We start from the raw sequence: 17,917 nt of genomic DNA, 5'->3' as shown, positions 1-17,917 counted from the left end.
TACCCACGGCCAGAGGGATGGAAGAAGCAGCCAAGTTTATTTTATTTTTGGGCTGAGCAGGATGAAACACAGTGCCCTGCCCCGAAGCATCTCCCCATCCACAATCACATCCTGGGGGTCTCCCACCTTTGGCATGGCCAGCAGGACCCCTGGATGTGTGTCCCATTCGAATCCAGGCTTCCTGGGCACTAACTACGGATGGGCACCGTGGCCTGGAGCCGCTGCAGGATGCGGCCCCTCAGACCCTCCTCCTCCACGTGCCACCAGCGCAGTGTGGGATCACTCAGCTTGGGGGGCACATCCCCATGGGTGCTGGGTGGGGTGCTCAGCACCACGTTGAAGCAGATGCCATCAGCCCCTCCAGGCCCCCCAGCTCGGTGCTGCACCCCCAGCAGCCCCAGGGCCCTGGGGTGGGGGTCCCAGGACAGGCAGTCCCGCAGCAGCCGCAGCACTGGCAGGCACAGCCCCCCATGCAGCTTGGGGGGCGACGTGCCACAGGCCACCACGGGCAGGTGGGGGGTCCCAGCGGTGCCCAGGAGCACCCACAGGTCACCTGCAGTGTTGGTGAAGGGCAGGAGGAGCCTCAGGCAGAGGGGGGCACAGGGCAGCTCCCGGGGCAGGGTTGGGGGGTGTGGGGGGCTCCGGTGGTAGCGGGTGGCCAGGTCCAGCACGGGCAGGATGTCCAGGGAGCGCAGGGGCAGCTCACGGGGGTCCCCCGACCACCACGTGGCTTGGAGGGACTCGGCATCGGCCTCCTCAAGGGTCTTCAGGGTCCCACCTGAGGGTAGAGGGTGGCAGTGCCCTGTGATGGGGTTGGGGGGGCAGTGACACCCCTGTTGTGGGGCTGATAGTGGACACTGATAGCCCAGAGTGGGGTTGGGGGAGCAGTGAGACCCCCATTATGGGGCTGATGGTGGACACTGATAGCCCAGAGTGGGGTTGGGGGGGCTGATAGTGGACACTGATAGCCCACAATGGGGTTGGGGAAGTGCCAGTACTGGTGGTGGTCATGGCAGGGGACAGAGATGCCCATCATGGGGCTGGGGGTGCCAGTTCCCATCACAGGGCTAGCTGGGGACAGAGATACACATCAGAGGGATGGCAATGCCCATCACAGGGCAGACAGGGGACAGAGATGCCCATCGTGGGGCTGTGGGGATGCCAGTTCCCATCTCAGGGCTGGTTGGGGACACAGATGCACATCACAGGGATGGCAATGCCCATCACAGGGCAGACAGGGGACAGAGATGCCCATCATGGGGCTGGCTGGGGACACAGTCACCCACTGTAGGGCTGGTAGGGCACACCAACACCCCTGGCACCTGTGCCAGGGACACCACCGACGCTGGCAGAGGCCACACCGGGTGTCCCACCCCGTCCCAAGCACTCACCCGCGGGGCGCGCCAGGAAGGCGAAGCGGATCCAGGCGGGCCCCCTCTCCTCCAGCGCCAGCAGCGTGATGGGCTCGCACTCCAGCCCCGACTCCTCCTTCACCTCCCTCCTCAGGGCCTCCACCACCCCCTCTCCGGGCTCCATCCTGCCCGCGGGCAGGTACCACCTCCCGCGGCACTCGGGCTTGGCCTCCTGCACCAGCAGCACCGCGCCCTGCGGGCACCGACGGGCACCGACGGGCTCGCTGGGCACCCCGCGGGGCTCTGCGGGGGTCCCACGGGGGTCCCGGGGGGCTGCCTCACCTCCTCGTTGAACAGCACGGCCATCACCACGTAGCAGGCGGTCCTGCCCAGGCTGACGGGCACGGGGGGCGCGGGGGACCCCTCGAAAGTGTCGCCCACCTCCCAGCCGCCTCCATCCAGCAGCGCGTCCAGCTCCGCCGTCGGGGCGTCCCCCATGGGAAAAGAGGGGGCGTCCCGCGGCTGGGTGGGGAGGGGGAGCACAGCCCGCTCAGGGGGTCGCGGGGTTTTGGGGCGGAGAGGGGACCCCCCAGACGTGCAGGCGAGGGGACAGAGAGCCCCGGCGGTGCGTGGGGTGGACGGGGTGGTGAGGGAGGGGGTCCGGCGACTGCGGGGTGGGATGGGGGGTCCTGGAGGAGGGGAAGGGTCTGCTGGACTGCGGGATGGGGAGGGGGGTGTAAGTGGGGAAGGGTCTGCTGGGCTGGGGGGGCACGTAGCAAGGGAAGAGCTCGGTGGCCTTGGCGATGCAGGGCGCGGTGCAGAAGGGGAAGGGTCTGCTGGACTGCGGGACCCCCAGGGGGCTGTAGGGGGGCAGGTAGAAGGGGAAGGGGTCGCTGGGTTTGGGGAGCTGCGGGGGGCTGCGGTAGAGGAAGGGCTGGCCGGACTGGGGGAGGCACAGGGGGGCACAGGACGGGAAGGGCTGGCTGGACTGGGAGGGGGGCCACAGGGGGCTGGGAGGGAAGAGCTGGCAGGATTTGGGGAGCCGGGGGGGGCTGCGGTAGGAGAAGGGCTGGCTGGACTGCAGGATGCACGGGAAGATGAAGGATGTGAAGGGCTGGCTGGACTGGGGGAGACTGGGGGGAAAGGGCCGGCTGGACTGGGGGAGACTGGGGGGAAAGAGCTCGCTGGACTGGGGGAGACTGGGGGGAAAGGGCTGGCTGGACTGGAAGATACTGGGAGGAAAAGGATGGCTGGACTGGAGCAGAGTGGGCGGAAAGGGTTGGCTGGACTGGAAGATACTGGGGGGGAAAGGGTGGCTGGACTGGGGGGCACTGGGGGGAAGGGGCTGGCTAGACTGGGGGGTACTGGTGGGAAAGGGCTGGCTGGACTGGGGGATACTGGGGGGGTACGGCCTGCTGGACTGGGGGACGCCTGGGCTGGGGTAGAAGAGGTCGCTGGGCTGGGGGGTCCCAGGGGGGCTGGAACTGGGTGGGGACTGGGGGTCCCAGGGCGGGTGGGACTGCAGGAAACTGAGGGGGGAGGGCTGGTCCCAGTCTGGGGAGAATGGGGGGAGTGGGGCAGGGGGCAGCGGGGGGTAGGGGGGCGAGCTGGGCTGCAGGGTGCACTGGGGTGGGGGGTTGGGGGGCTACAGGGGGGCTGGGGGGGCTGCAATAAGGGTGGGGGGCTTCGGTAAGAGTTTGGGGGCTGCAATAAGGGTGGGGGGCTGCAATAAGGATTTGGGGGGCTTCAGTAATGGTTGGGGGCTGCAATGAGGGTTTGGGGGGCTGCAATAAGGATTTGGGGGCTTCGGTAAGAGTTTGGGGGCTGCAATAAGGGTTGGGGGCTTCAGTAAGACTTTGGGGGGCTGCAATAAGGATTTGGGGGGCTGCAATAAGGATTTGGGGGGCTTCAGTAAGGGTTTGGGGGGCTGTAATAAGGGTTGGGGGTTTCAGCAAGGGTTTGGGGGGCTGCAATAAGGGTGGGGGGCTTCAGTAAGACTTTGGGGGGCTGCAATAAGGGTGGGGGGCTTCAGCAAGGGTTTGGGGGGCTGCAATAAGGGTGGGGGGCTTCAGCAAGGGTTTGGGGGGCTGCAATAAGGGTGAGGGGCTTCAGCAAGGGTTTGGGGGCTACAAGGTGTAATGGGGAAGAGTTTTTGGGGGGCCGCAATAAGGGCGAGGTCTGGGGGCTTCAGGGTGCTATAGGGGGAGATTTTGGGGGGCTTCAATAGGGGTTGGGGGCTGCAATAAGGGTTTGGGAGGGCTGCAATAGGAGAGTCTGGGGGGGCTACAGGGTGCAACGGGGAGGATGTTCTGGGGGGGCTTCGATAGGGGTTGGGGGCTGCAATAAGGGCTTGGGGGGCCTCCAATAGGAGGGTTTGGGGGGCTGCAATAGGAGGGTTGGGGGGGCTGCAATAGGAGGGTTGGGGGGCTGCAATAGGAGGGTTGGGGGGGATGCAATAGGAGGGTTTGGGGGGGCTGCAATAGGAGAGTTTGGGGGGATGCAATAGGAGGGTTTGGGGGGCTGCAATAGGAGGGTTTGGGGGGCTGCAATAGGAGGGTTGGGGGGCCTCCAATAGGAGGGTTGGGGGGCTGCAATAGGAGGGTTGGGGGGGCTGCAATAGGAGGGTTGGGGGGGGGCTGCAGGATGCAATGAGAGGGATGGTTTGGGGGGGCTGCAATAGGAGGGTTTGGGGGGCTGCAATAGGGGGAGGGTCCAGGTGGGTTGCAATCAGGCTTGGGGGGGCTTCAGGGTGCAACGGGGAGGGTTATTTGGGGAGGGGCTGCAATAAGGGGGGAGTTTCGGGGGGGTCGCAATGAGTTGGGGGCTGCAGGGTGCAATGGGGAGGATGTTTCGGGGGGGCTGCAATGGGAGGCGGCTCGGAGGGGCTGCAGGAGCGGCGGGGCCGGGCCGGGGGTCGCGGGGAAGGCGCAGGGACCCCGCAGCCCCCCCCGCCCCGCGCATGCGCCGCGCACTCACCGCGCCGGGGCTCCGCCGAGAAGGGCCCGCCCACCACCTCGCCTCTCATTGGCTGTCCCTCCGCGGACGCTCCGTTCCCATTGGCTGACCCTGCCGCCACTCACATTGGGCGGGGCTTAGCCTTAAAGGGGCCGCGGAGTCGCGTGGCGCAGAGTGATAATTACGCGGTGGTAATTACACGGTGCTAATTATTCATTGCACGGTGGTCATCGCACGGTGCCCACCACCTCTTTCCAGTGGCACGGTGCCCACTGCATTACCTGATCCCCACTGCCCGATGCTAATTAATTGCCCGGTGCTAACTAACTGTCTGGTGTTAATTAAGTATCCTGAGATAGTTTCCCGCTGCTGTTTCAGTCCGTTGGGTCGTCACTCTACGCATGGGAACAACACACTAGGCCTCTCCAGCCTTTGGACAGCAACATCCAGCTGTTCCCAGCTGTGTGAGACTGTTGGGGCTGAGCCCGAGCCAAACTCATCCCACCAGTGCCCTCTGCCAGCTGACCGGGGCTGGGGGGGCCATGCCAGGCTGCCAACCCCCGGTTCTGCCACCCACCCTGCCCCCGGTGGTTGCTATGGAAGGGCCGTTGCTGGGGCGGTTGCTATGGGGAGGCCATTGCTAGGGCAGTTGCTATGGGGAGGGCCCGTTACTAGGGCGGTTGCTACAGAGAGGGCCTGTTACTAGGGCGGTTGCTATGGGGAGGCCATTACTAGGGCGGTTGCTATGGACAGGGCCCGTTGTTAGGACTGTTGCTATGGGGAGGCCATTACTAGGGCAGTTGCTATGGACAGGGCCCGTTTCTAGGACGGTTACTACAGGGATGACCCGTTGCTAGGGCAGTTGCTATGGACAGGGCTCGTTTCTAGGGCAGTTGCTATGGACAGGGCTCGTTGCTAGGGCAGTTGCTATGGGGAGGCCATTACTAGGGCAGTTGCTATGGACAGGGCCCGTTGCTAGGGCGGTTGCTGCAGGGGGGCCATTGCTAGGACGGTTGCTATGGACAGGGCTCGTTGCTAGGGCGGTTGCTATGGGGAGGCCATTACTAGGGCGGTTGCTACGGACAGGGCCCATTGCTAGGACGGTTACTACAGGGATGACCCGTTGCTAGGGCGGTTGCTATGGACAGGGCTCGTTTCTAGGGCAGTTGCTATGGACAGGGCTCGTTGCTAGGGCGGTTGCTATGGGGAGGCCATTACTAGGGCGGTTGCTACGGAGAGGGCCCGTTACTAGGGCGGTTGCTATGAGGGGCTTGTTGCCGGTGCCGTTGCTATGGGGAGGACCCATTGCTGGAGCCGTTGCTATGGAGGTGGCCTGTTGGGGTAGGGGTTTGTGTTGGGGGTAGGATTGGGGTTGGGATTGGGGTTTAGGATTAATGTTGGGTTTAGGTTCAGGTTTAGGGTTAGGGTTAGGGTTAGGGGGATGAACAGAGACCCCGAGGCGGATGCTGGTTGTCCCGGTGGCCCCAACACACGGCGGACACTTTATTCTTTCTGCCTCAAGCCTTCCTGGGAGATCTTGGAGCAAAGCACCGAGCAGGAAGCACCTGGTCCCAGTTCCCCAGGGTCCAGGACCACCACCAGGGCGCCCATCCTGGCTCTGTCCGAGCGTCCTTCCCACATTCCATGGCCTCACTTGCAGCCCCGCAGGACCCTCAGCGCCTCCCGCACAGCGGAGAACATCATCCCGTCCAGCTGCAGGGGGTGCAAAGAGGGGGTTCAGCACTGCTCACCCCGCACTGGGACGGCCTCCCACGCCCCCAGACCACCCACCTGGGCACGGAGATGCTGCGTGGTGGTCCCAGCGGGATCGGTGTCGAGCTCCCGGAGGCGGACGGAGCTCTCCGGGGACAGGAACCACTGCTCCACACTGATGGTGCCCGTGAGGGTCTGCACCTGCATCAGGGGCCATCAGGTGCTCGCCCTGCATCGCTTTCCACAGGGAGGGGTGGCACAGCTGCCCCCCAGGAGGGGCATTTCGGGGATGTCTACCTGGTGGGGAGCCCCCGCGGGGACCAGCACGGCGTCCCCCAGGAACTGGAGGAGGGTCCAGGCGCTCACCCCGCACTCCTCCCGCAGCCGCCGCCGCAGCGCCGCGTCCAAGTATCGTCCGGGGGCATCCAGGGATCGCCCGGGGACATCCAGGGAGCCCCCAGGGGCATCCAGGGAGTGCCCGGGGGCATCCAGGGAGCGCCCGGGGGGCTCCCCCGTGGCCGCCCCCTCCTGCCCCATCTCCTCGGATGCCTGTGGGGTGTTGGGGGTGAGCGGAGTGGGGAGGGGATGGAGCGGGGCAGGGAGTGCTGTCACCCACCTTCCGCAGGAAATCCCAGATCCGGGGGGCATCCTCGGCACGGAAGATGTGCCACAGGGCACCGGGCCGGCCGCCGGCATCCCTGAGCCGCTCCCTCAGTGGCGCATCCATGTCCTCCGTGTCGCCGTGCAGGAGCACCTCTGCGGGCAGAGGGGGGCTCAGGGGCGTCCCGGAGGGGCTGGAGCAGAGCAGAGGGGTGTAGGGACCCCCCGTGCTACCCCCATACCCCGCGGGGCCGCCGCAGCGTGAACCAGGATGTTGATGGAATCGGCTGCTTCCACCGCCAGGTGTTTGGTCCCGACGTTCCGGTCCTGCGGGGGCACACCTGGAAGTGGGAGCGGGGCGGTGGGTGAGCGCTGGGCATCCCCGGGGGAGAGGGGAGCCCAGATGCCCCCTCAAAGCCCGGGTACCACACTCACCGTAGGCTGCACAGACACGTGGGCGCAGCCAGCGCCGGCCCCGCTGGCCCCGCAGGTGGGTGGTCAGGTTGAGGCGGCCGCTGGCCCCGCAGTACTCGGGCAGGGGCAGGCTGGCCCGCAGGTTGGTGGTCCTGTGGCACAGATGGGGGGATTGGCAGCGCAGCACCAAGTACAGGTGAGGGCAGAGCTGCCCCGACACCCCCAGCCCCGGTGTTGCATCCCACATCCCACTGCTGGCGTGGGGAGGTCAGGAAGGGGGAGCCACACTGTGCTGTCACCTACCGGCTCAGCTCCATGTCCCCAAAGCCACTCTCCAGCTTCAGCAAGTCCCCAGCACCCTGTTCCGGCTCCGGGGATGCTGCGGGAGGGACCCCGGCATCACACACAGGGATGGAGAGAGGGGTGCAAAGCCTGGCTCCCCTCACACCTTACCCAAGATCACCCCGAGGACCCCACAAACTCTGCACACAGCTCACCTGAGCCGGCGGCAAAGCCATCCCAGAACTCGCGGCTGCTCATGCGGACGCGGCTCGCCGGCGCCCGCAGGTTCACCACCTCCACCTCCTGCTCCCCCCGGGGTGGGCGGAACGACTCCGGCCCCCAGAGCCGCCCCTCCAGCCTCTTCTGCAGCCCTGAAACAAGCACAGGCTGCCGGGGCAGCCGCGGCTCAGCGGGGCCAGGGGACCAAGGGGGTCTCGGGTGTCACCAGGGATGGGAGACTTACCTGGCCTTGCCGCCAGTGCTCCTGGAAGAGTTTATAGTTGCTGGCATGGCCGGGGTCGTGCAGCCAGAGCAGCCCACTGGGTGCCAGGATGCAGTGGGATGTGGGGGGCTCAGAGGGGCTGAGGGGGCTCAGCTCTCCCCCCACCTGCCTCTCCTGGATCTTCCTCTCCACCACACGGGCGATGATGCTGTCCAGGATGCTGGTCAGGCGATTGTCCTGGGGGAGGGAATGGAAGTGAGGAGCCCCTCAGCCCACCCTGTCCCCCCCAGTCCCGCTGAAGGGGGTGTGGGCAGCACGGGACGGGGTGTCCTGGTCGCTGCCGGGACTCACACTGGGCAGTGTGGGCACCACGGGGGCGAAGGCCATGCGCACCCCGTCCTGCCCCAGGCACAGCTTCACGGCGGTGGAGGCCAGCAGGTCGCAGAGGGTGGTGGTCTGCACAGCCCCCCGCACTGGGGGCTGCCCTGGGGTTGGCGGCCCCTCCTCGGGGCTCTCTGTTCGGGGGGAGAACACGGTCAGGGTTGCCCACACCATTCTCTGCCTCTCACCTGCCACCCAGCATCCTGTAGGGGAGGGAGTGCAGCATCCCTGACCCCCCCAGGACCAGGATGGGGGGGTCACAACCAGCCCTACCTTCCTTGATGGGCCTGGGGGTGTCAGCTTGGCCATGGCTGGGGGGTGGCAGGGTGGGCACCGCAGCCCCCAGCAGTTCCTGAAACACCCATGTGGGCATCAGCAGAGAGCCACATCCCCACACACACCCCACAGACACCCCGTGCAGGGGTTGGGGTGCACTGGCACCCCCTTTTCCCCATCCCATACCTGCCTGCCCGGGGGCTCTGCCGGGCTCTGCTCCACAGCCCCCTTCCCACAGGGACAGTGAGACTCGATGCCAAACTTGGCCCTGACCTCATGCAGAAGCTTCCAGAGCCTGGTCAGGACTGGGGACAGCAGGGACAGAGGTGTCACCCCCCTGACAGCAGGCAGAGGGGAGTGCTGGGGGTGGGGGACACACTCACCAGAGGTGGGGACAAACTGCGTGGGAACCAGGGCTGTGATGGGGTGGTCTCGCCCAGGGGTGCACTCAGGTGGCTGTGCTGGACCTGGACCATCAGAGAGAGGGTGTGTTCATCCCCACCGAGCCCCCCCAGGGCTGGCTCCCCCTTTTGAGCCCCCCCATGTGCCCATACCAGGGCCATCAGCCTCCCTCCTGCTGCGGTGGCAGTTGGGGCACAGCTGGAAGCCACATCTGGCACAGCTCCAGTGGGAGTTGAAGAAGCCACGCTGGCAGGAGTCGCAGAGCTGGGGAGCTCCTTCCCCCCTCCTCCAGGCCACCACCCCTGTGGGAAACACAGTCTCAGCCTCCTCAGTGTCCCCAGTGTCCCCCAGCGTCACCCCTCACCCTGGTCCCCCCTTACCCTCGGGCCTGCCAGGGGCTCCCGGCCACGTGTCCCTGTCCCTGCAGACGGCGTCACAGAAGGGGTCCCCCAGGACCCCCAGGAGGTACTTGGCCAGACAGAGGCTGCTCCCCCCATTCCTGCCCCCTGGCTCGGGGCTGGATTCCTCCAGCAGCTCCCCCTCGGCCTCCCCCAGGGTGCAGAGCCCATCAACACTCAGCTCCCCGTTGTCCCCCAGGGCGAACCTGCAGAGAGAGGGGACAGGAGGGGTGCCCAAAAGTGGGGGGACAGGAGAGAGTGGTCAGAATTGGGGTGATGAGACAGGATTTTAAAATTGGGGTGATGGGAGAGGGTGCTCAAAAGTGGGAGGGGATTCTCTACAGTGGGGTGGCAATAGAGGATAATGTGAAGTTGGGGAATAAGGATGGTCTGAAATTCAGTAATGGGAGAGGGTGTTCTGAAGTGGGGTGAGGAGACAGGATGCCCTAAAATGGGGGGATGGAGAGGGTGCCCCAAAGTTGGGTGACAGGAGAGGTTGCTGCAAAGAGGAGTGAAGGGAAGGGATGCCCTAAAGAACAGTCATTAAAAATGGGGTGACAGGAGGGGGTGCTCCAGGGACCCCCAACCCTGTGAGCTGCCCACCTGCGGAAGTGCAGCAGTCTGCAGGTGCTCTCGGGGGGCTCCTCCTCCTCACCCTCGGGGTCCCCCGTGGGCCGGGGGGCACAGGCACAGCAGCGGGGGATGCTCTGGGGCAGTGCAGGGCAGGGCAGGCTCTGCAGACACCACGGCTCCTGCCGGCTCGGCGGCTCTGGGGACACAGGACGTGCTTGGGGACACTGTGGAGCCCCATCCACGCCAGCCAGGAGGTACTGAAAGTGTCCAAGGTCAGGTTGGATGGAGCTTGGGACACCCTGGTCCAGTGGAAGGTGTCCCTGCCCATGGCAAGGGGTTGGACAAGATGAGCTTTAGAGTCCCTTCTAACCCAAACCATGCCAGGATTCTGGGATTCTATGCCTGGCACGCTGTGGTGGGGGCTGGAAACTGGGCCAGAAAGTAGGGCTGGAAAGTAGGGCTGGAGCTCTGCAGAGGTCAGGGCTGAGATGCCAACACCTCCCTGAGGAGTCACTGACCCAGTGACAGCACTTCCACCCCCAGGCATCCCACCTGAGGGTGCCACGCCACCCCAAAGGAGCATTTCCAACTATTCCTGCCCCGGGAATTGCTGCCAGACCCAGCCATGCCAGGAAAAGCCCCAGTGCAGTAGTTTCCCCAATCCTCATGTGTTCCCAGCTCCTGTTGTGGGTGCCAGGAACAGGGATGCAAAGTTCCTTTGGGACTGGGTGATGCCACCACCCTCCTGCCAGCCTCACTGTGCACCCTCCTTCCTTACCTCCCTCTCCCAGCTCCATCCTCCTCTCCTTGGGGTCCCCTGCGCTCTCTGTGCCACCACCAGGGCACACGGTGGCCTTTGTGCCCCTCTTGGCGGCCCCGGCACCCTCGTTGGCACCGCGGGGTCCATCAGCAGTGCCATGGGGGCGCTTGGTGGAGCGTTTGCCCTCCCCGGGGGGCTCGGGACCCCCGTCCTGCCGGGCAGCCTTGAGGCGTGGCAGCGACTGCTCTGAGTGCCGTGTCAGCCACGTCTTCTTCAGCTTGGTGTGGTTGCTGGGGGGGCACGGGAAACGCCCCCCAGGCACGCCCAGGGTGGGCTCGAAGGGGTTGGGCACCCCACAGCCCACCCCCGGGCACCCATCACAGCCTGGGGTGGGGCAGAGACAGGCTGGGGTGGGCTCTGGCTTGGCGAGAGCCAGTGGGTAGTGCCCGTCCGTGAGCAGAGGCGATGGGTTGGTCTCTCTGGATCTTGGTGGCGAGCTGGGCTGGAGGCTTTGGTACCCCAGGCGCTCATCTTTGGGCTCTGAGGGCCGTCCTGGCCCTGTTTCCATGGAAAAATCGGCGCCGTGGGGCCGTGCGCCCAGCCAGGTGCCCCTGCAGCCCCCCGTGCCAGGCTGCAGGAGGAAGAGGGGGTGGCTGGCGCTGGGGGGAGGCGTGCGGGCGTGGGGAGCGGGCACCGCCGAGCTGCCCCCCGCTCGGCCATCCCTCCACGGGGCTCCCGGCAGCTCCGGCACCGCCGGCTCCCCCTCCCCGTCTCTGTCCTGCCCTGCCTGGTTCTTGCCCAGCAGCTGCGGCGCCGCGTGGTCCTTGACGGAGCGGTGGAAACCGGGTTCTTTCTTCGGATAAAACTCCTGGAAAGGGAGCAGAGGGTCTGGTGTCACCCCAGGTGCGAGTTCCTGTCACTGCCTGTCACCCACATCGCTGTAGGAGGGTGATGGGGAGCAACCCCGTGGCTCTGCCTCAGTTTCCCCCACCACCCTCCCGAGCTGGGCAGTTCCTGACGCTTCCCAGTTGCCAGCGGAGGGGGCGATGGGGCTGCCTGTGTCCCCCCACCCCTGGCAGCGTGGGAAAGGAATGGGGAGCCGCAGCGGCGCGGGGTGCGACGGGCGCACCCACGGCTGGCAGCGCTGCCTCCCGCCGCCCCCGCCGGCTCCTGCCGCCGTGACTCAGCCCGGGGGTGGCATCACCCGCGGGGACACCGCGGAGCGCAGCATCACCCCAGGGGCGTGTCGCCCCGTCCCTCCGTGGGGCTGGGACCCCCCTGACAAGCTGCAGGAGAGACGGGGGGGGGGCTGTGGTGCCCTCATGGGGTGCTGCCCGGCCCGGCCCTGCCCTGCCCTGGTTGCTGGTGCCAGCACCGCCTTTCGCAACGCGCCGCTCCCGGACGGGTTCAGGTGAGGCTGGAGCTCGCTGTCACCCAGGGGTGTTCCAGGGACCCCTGACCATCCACACTCTCCAGGGCGCCCTACCTTGTTCCCTGAGCTGGAGCAGTCGTCAAAGGGGGGCAGGGCCGCCTTGCACCTCGGCGGGACCCCCAGGTAGAGGGGCTGTCCCCAGGAGGGCGCGTAGGAGGAGCCCAAGCGCCAGTCCATGCCAGCGAATCGCCCGTCCCCCATCGCCCCCGGCCCCTCGGCCCCCGTGCCGCCAAACGGGGGCTCAGCCGGGGGTCCGCCGGGCAGCAGCGAGGACAGGAGGAAGGGGCTGTGCTTGGCCTCCACGAGGAAAGGGCAGTGGCGGAAAGCCGGGGGGTCTCCGGCCGTGTCCCCCGCCGCGGTTCGGGGCTTGCTGGCGGTGCTGGGCCGCGGGGTGTCCAACCCGGGCACGGGCAGGGGGTAGCGGTGGTACGCGTGGCTGTAGAGGGCCAGGGGGGCCAGCACGGCCTCAGCCCACCGCGCCCCGGGGTGGTCCTTGCAGGGTTCCCCCCAGCCCGCCTTGGGCTGCCCGTTCCTGGGGGGCAGCAGCGGGGGCAGCTCCGCTCCATCCTTGGGGCGGCACAGGGCGTCCCGCAGGCACGGCGGGGCCGGGGGGTAGGGGCAGCCCAGCAGGCCATCGGCAAGCTCCCCGACGGGTCCCAAACATCCCTCGGAGCCCCTCCAGGAACACCCTTTCTCCACGCCGTAGCTCAGCTTGCCGGGCTCAGGGTAGCCCGGGAGTCCCAGCTCGGCAGCAGCGCTTCGGGATAAAACCATCCCGCTGCTCTCCATCCCCCGGGAGTCCTGCGCTGCGTCCAGGGCTCTTCTCCACCGCGGCGGGGTCTCCCCCATCCTGGCGTCGCTGGCCATGCTGCTCCGACACTCATGTGCTGCTCAGCGCCGTCCCGGGCTGGCCGGATCCTGCGGGCAGGGAGCGGGGCATCAGTGGGGGCACCGCACCGAGCCCTGCCCGGGCAGCGCTGCGGGGAAACCGAGGCACGGGGGTGGCTGGGGGTGTTGCGGGGGGAGCTGTTTTCAACCCCGCATCTCCGCCCCGCCGTGTGAGATGAGAAGCTCCCCGACATGGCGAGGGGATCCCTGACTCCCGTGCCCCGCGGGCATCCGTCGGCAAGCAGGACCCGGCAGAGCACGTGTCTGGAGCGTGTGTCCCTGTCGCTCCTGCGCCCATCCCGGCTGGGCTGGCACCTCGCGCCCACCCGTCCCTCCGCACCCAGCCTGGCCCCGCGCCCGGCCGCTGGCACCCAGCGTGGGGAGGCCGTGCCCCGCGCAGGTATTTGCCTCCGGCCAGGGTTGGGCTGCGCTTCCCAGGAGGGCTTCCAGCGAGGGGGGAGCTCCCCGCTCTCCCAGAGGCCCCTCCTGGGAGAAATGCCTGGGGAGATTTGCTGGATTAACCCTCCTCCGGGTCCCGGGCCACACGCAGACGCGGGGTGCTGAGCCAGACCTCGCCGCGCCGGAGGTCGCTTCCCTTTTTCCTGTCCCCCTGTCCCTCCTCACATCCTGCCCGGCAGCCCGGACACCCGAGAGGGACAAGCACAGGGTCACCCAGCGGCACCCAGGGGAAGGAGCCGCCCCGATGGCCGGGATGGGGACAGGAGTGGGATGAGGACAGGAACAAGGTGGGGACAGGAGCAGGGCGGGGACAGGAGTGTGTCCCCAGAGCCGCCTGTCCCCATCGCATCCTCTACTCAAGGACGGCAGAGTCCCCATTCCCACACTGTTTGGGCAGCATTCTGGAGCACCCTGCCCGAGCCAGGGCACCCCGGGGACAGGGACACCCTGGGGACACCCACCCCATCCCTCCAGGGCGCAGAACCCATCCAGGCTCTCCCATCCGGCCCCGCTCCAGGAAGTTGCTCCCAGCTCAGCTCCCTCCCGCTGCCCCAAGGCTGCCCCACCACACGCCATCCCCGGGGTCCCCCCTGCTCCCCCAGACTCCCCAGGGTGACCTTGTCCCCTGTCCTTCATCCCATCTGGAGCACAAGAAGCCTGTCCCAGAGCTCGGCGAGCATCCCCTCCACCCCACAGCTACCTGGAGGGTCCATCAGGGACCCCACCGCCGAGGACGAGCGGATGTCTCCGCTGTTGACACCAAGTCCCGGAGAGGAGAAGCCGGGAATTCAGGAGCGCCTAAACCCACAGGCTGAAGGGGTCCGGCTCCGGGATCTGGAGGAGGCAGAAAGCCGCCTGGGCGGCCCTGGGGATGTTCTTCTCCGAATGCCGGAGCTGGGGTTTTTGATCCATTGGCTTAGGACGCTCCGTGCTCCTCCTGCCTATTGTCCTACGAGCTGGAGATCCCGGTGGTGTGGGATTCAGGGACAGGGATATCCAGGGAGCAGCACGACTGGGACCTTCCCCCGATTCTAGGCAGCCTTGAGCATCCTGGGGCTGGTGACAGCAGGACAAGGCGGTGGCAGCGGCTCCGCTCCCCACGATCTGCAGCCTCCGCCGGCTCCGGCAGCGACTGGGCGGGCGGGAGGGATGCTGGGGCTGCTGACGCCCGGAAAACCGGGAATCGGCGCGGTGCCGGCGGTGCCGCCCAGCCCCGGGGGCACCGGCGGCGGTGCCAAGGCGGGCAGGTGTGCTCTGCCCCGTGCGGGCGAAGAAAGCGCCCTTTGTTCGGCAACGCCGCCCCGTCACCAATGAAAGGCTCCAGCCGCCCAGCTCCGGGCGAAACTGGAATGGGAGAAACACCGGGATGGGCCAGTTCCCCCATGTTCTGGTGCTGAGGGACTGGTGGTGGCGTGGCCAGCATGGAGCGTGTGGCCACCCCATGGGATGGGAGTTCCCAAACCCTTTGGCTTTGCCCAAATGATATGGATCTGGCCTCAAGCCATGTTGCCACCTTTGTCCAGGGCCTTGTGCATCCCTCCTACAGCTGTCTGGGATGAAGGCAGAGCTTCTCTACCTCCCTGCAGACCCTGCAGCAGACAGGTGGGAAAAGTGGGATATGCTCCAAGGGGTTCATAGGGACCTTTGGAACACCAGGATGCTGTGGCAGCATCCCAATGGTGCCATCCTGCCGAGACATGAGGAGGGAGTACCTGGGTAGCTACTCATCCCTGCCCTACAGCCCACCAGGTTCTCACCCATCCCAGCCATGCCCTACAACCCACCAGGATCACACCCATCCCAGCCATGTCCTGCAGCCCACCAGGATCACACCCATCCCAGCCATGCCCTACAGCCCACCAGGATCTCACCCATCCCAGCCATGCCCTGCAGCCTACCAGGATCACATCCATCCCAGCCGTGCCCTACAGCCCACCAGGATCACACCCATCCCAGCCATGCCTTACAGCCCACCAGGATCACACCCATCCCAGCCATGCCCTACAGCTCACCAGGATCACAGACATCCCAGCCATGCCCTGCAGCCCACCAGGATCACACCCATCCCAGCCATGCCCTACAGCTCACCAGGATCACACCCATCCCAGCCATGTCCTGCAGCCCACCAGGATCACACCCATCCCAGCCATGCCCTACAGCCCACCAGGATCACATCCATCCCAGCCCACCAGGCAAGAACTGGCACCCTGTGGGTGTTCTCTGCACCATTCCCAGCACCAAAACATCCTGACCCCAAACCCACCATCTCCCACTGCCCATTCCTTCACAGTGATGCTCCAGCCCTGGAACGGGGGGGGGAGCAGGACCAGGGGGGTCCTCCAGGTGCACCCCCAATTCCTGGGCTCCTGGTGAGGTGGTGCTGATGGCAGCAGTGCCGTGCAGGTTTATGTAACATCTGTGTGTCCCTGGGACACTCACTCCTTACATAAACTGCATCCACGCTCATGGCTCCCCTGGAATGGCTCGGCATGGCTCAGCACACGGGGCTGGGGGTTGCAGGAGATGGGGTGAGGGCAGGCCAGGGCCCGTGGGAGCTCAGCAGCAAAATGAACAGCAGGCCATGGGCAGCCTCCCAGCTCAGCAGCAGCTTCCTTGTGGTCTGGCCCCGTTGGGAACTGGGGTTAACCCTTGCTGGACATGGCTTGGGGCACTGGGTGCCACTGGGATCATTTGGCCTTGTCAGGGGGCATTTGGGTGGCACCATCCCACCACCAGCAGGGTCAGCCCACAGGAGAATCCCCTTGAGCCCTGCTCACCGTGGAGGGGAGGGCCTGGGGGAGCTGCTCACTGCACTCTCTGGGTGCCAGGGAACAGGGAGGGGACCCAGACAGGGCTCGGGGCGAGGGAGAGCCTGTGCCTGCCTGCGATGAGAAGGTGCTGAAAGACAAACTCTTCCCCTTCCCTCCCTCTGCTCCTTGGGAATGATGGATCCGGAAGGGCTGTGGGTGAACTGGCAGCCGGGAGGGACTCTGGGAAGGGTCTGCACATCCCAGTGTGGCCGGGTGGGTCTCAGGGTGGCCATGGGTGTTGGGAATGTTGTGAGGGAGGGGATTGGTGGGAGCAGGAATGGACACACCACCCTGAAACTGGGAATCCCTGAGGAGGGTCCATGGCAGCCATTTCTGGGGCAAAGAACAAGAAGCAGGGGGAGAGGTGATGCTGGAGGGACAGTCGGGAATTTCCCACCATGCACTGGGAATCCTCAGCCACTGTCCCCTCCCCATGCCACACTGCCCTCGGTGTGCCAGGGAGCCCAAGGCCCTGGTGAAGCCTCCCCGGGGCCAGCGCAGCCTCCACGGGGTAGCCACGCTGTGGGAAGCCCTGTTGGGGCTCAGCCATAGCCTCCCCGATCCCAGGAGCAGGATCCCTGCCTCCCTCCCACATCCACAACCTCTGGCTGAGGTCCTTCCACTCACTGTCTGTCCCAGCACGACCCACGGAGGGTCCCCCAGGGTGATCTGGGAGGGTCCAGCCTGGGCTCAACTTTTGCCAGCTCAGGTTTTGCTGAAAGATAAACCGCCCTGGGGAGGTTCTGCCATGGTGGCCTGGCACAGAGCTCCAAAATCCCTGTTTTTTCCCTTAAATCAGAGGGCGAGCAGAGGGATGTCAACACCCCTGAGCTGAGCCCTGGCCAGAACGACGCCGCGGGAGGCCGGAAACACCCGAATTAGAACTCTTGGCATCCCTGCCCTGCTCCGAGCTGGAGAATGGGGGAGACACTGGGAGGACGTGGGGTGGAGGAACACTGGGAGGACACGGGGTGGAGGGACACTGTCCCCACGCTGTCCCTTGGGATCAGGGGGGGATGTGTGGCCGCGTGAGGCAGTGGGTTCCCGGGATGCTCCAGCACTGGGGAGGGGGATACATGGGAGTCCTGGCACCCAACAGTCCCTCTCTGCTGATGCTCCAGCAGCCCAGGATCCTGCCAGCCCTATCCTGAACCCCACAGCACCTTCTTGGGCCAGAGTTTCTCTTGGCCCCCCAGGGAAGGGCTCTGAACCTCCAGACCTGCAAGCCACTCCACTTCTGGCTGGGAAAGAACCCAAAATTCAGCCTTTTCTTCACGCAAAATGGACCCTTTCCCTGGCTTGCCCAGAGTCCACTCTACATACACAGAGTCCCAGCCCTTCCCTCTTCTTCTCCTCCTCCTCCTTCCTCCTCCTCCTCCCAGCCCCGGCACTGAGCCCGGTGTGCACCTACCTGCCTCCACCGCGGCGCAGGTGAGGAAGCTGAAGGTGCAGGCAGAGGAAGCAGCCCCGATCCCCCCTCCCCGTGCCCAGCACCGGGCACGATGGCCGCGAGAGCTTTTGTTAATCTGCACCCGGCGCTTAAATAAAAAAAAAAAAAAAAAAAAGGAAAAAAAAAAGGAAAAAAAGAAACCCACGTCAAACCTTCAGGAGTCTGGAGGCTGCGGCGGAGCGGAGGGCACGGGAGGACACTCACTCCCACACGAGCAGCTTTCTGGGAATTAGGGCCACAGCCCAACTGCTCTGGCAGCCCGCGCTCCCCTCCAGCCCTGGCTGCCGGTTCGGCGGGGCCTGGGCAGCCTCCCCGGTCCCGGTCCCGGTC

At 66.0% G+C, this 17,917-nt stretch overlaps 2 protein-coding genes across 3 annotated transcripts; both read right to left on the bottom strand.

The window, feature by feature from the left end:
• Positions 1-20: 20 nt before the first annotated feature.
• Positions 21-4,357, bottom strand: NUDT18 (nudix hydrolase 18). The gene is made up of 4 exons (XM_071579104.1): positions 4,329-4,357; positions 1,695-1,874; positions 1,392-1,605; positions 21-778 (listed from the first exon to the last, which is right to left on the bottom strand). Exons 2-4 carry the CDS (start codon positions 1,848-1,850, stop codon positions 189-191), a joined length of 960 nt encoding a protein of 319 aa, XP_071435205.1. The 5' UTR covers positions 1,851-1,874; positions 4,329-4,357; the 3' UTR covers positions 21-188.
• A 1,416-nt stretch (positions 4,358-5,773) lies between these two features.
• HR (HR lysine demethylase and nuclear receptor corepressor) lies at positions 5,774-17,658 on the bottom strand. Of its 2 annotated transcripts, none has more exons than XM_071579154.1 (19): positions 17,549-17,658; positions 12,035-12,898; positions 10,567-11,416; positions 9,819-9,984; positions 9,198-9,421; positions 8,970-9,119; positions 8,799-8,882; positions 8,602-8,720; positions 8,413-8,491; positions 8,110-8,273; positions 7,780-7,995; positions 7,532-7,703; positions 7,338-7,413; positions 7,056-7,186; positions 6,863-6,961; positions 6,637-6,776; positions 6,318-6,569; positions 6,099-6,221; positions 5,774-6,020 (listed from the first exon to the last, which is right to left on the bottom strand). In XM_071579154.1, exons 2-19 carry the CDS (start codon positions 12,845-12,847, stop codon positions 5,958-5,960), a joined length of 3,921 nt encoding a protein of 1,306 aa, XP_071435255.1. In that variant the 5' UTR covers positions 12,848-12,898; positions 17,549-17,658; the 3' UTR covers positions 5,774-5,957. The 2 variants fall into 2 exon arrangements, with proteins under 2 accessions (XP_071435255.1, XP_071435254.1); XM_071579153.1 differs by lacking the exon at positions 17,549-17,658 and adding an exon at positions 14,028-14,459.
• Positions 17,659-17,917: the final 259 nt, after the last annotated feature.

Source organism: Pithys albifrons, chromosome 29, assembly GCF_047495875.1.
Source record: "Pithys albifrons albifrons isolate INPA30051 chromosome 29, PitAlb_v1, whole genome shotgun sequence".
NCBI lineage: Eukaryota > Metazoa > Chordata > Aves > Passeriformes > Thamnophilidae > Pithys > Pithys albifrons.
This window is presented reverse-complemented; position numbering and strand designations above follow the sequence as displayed.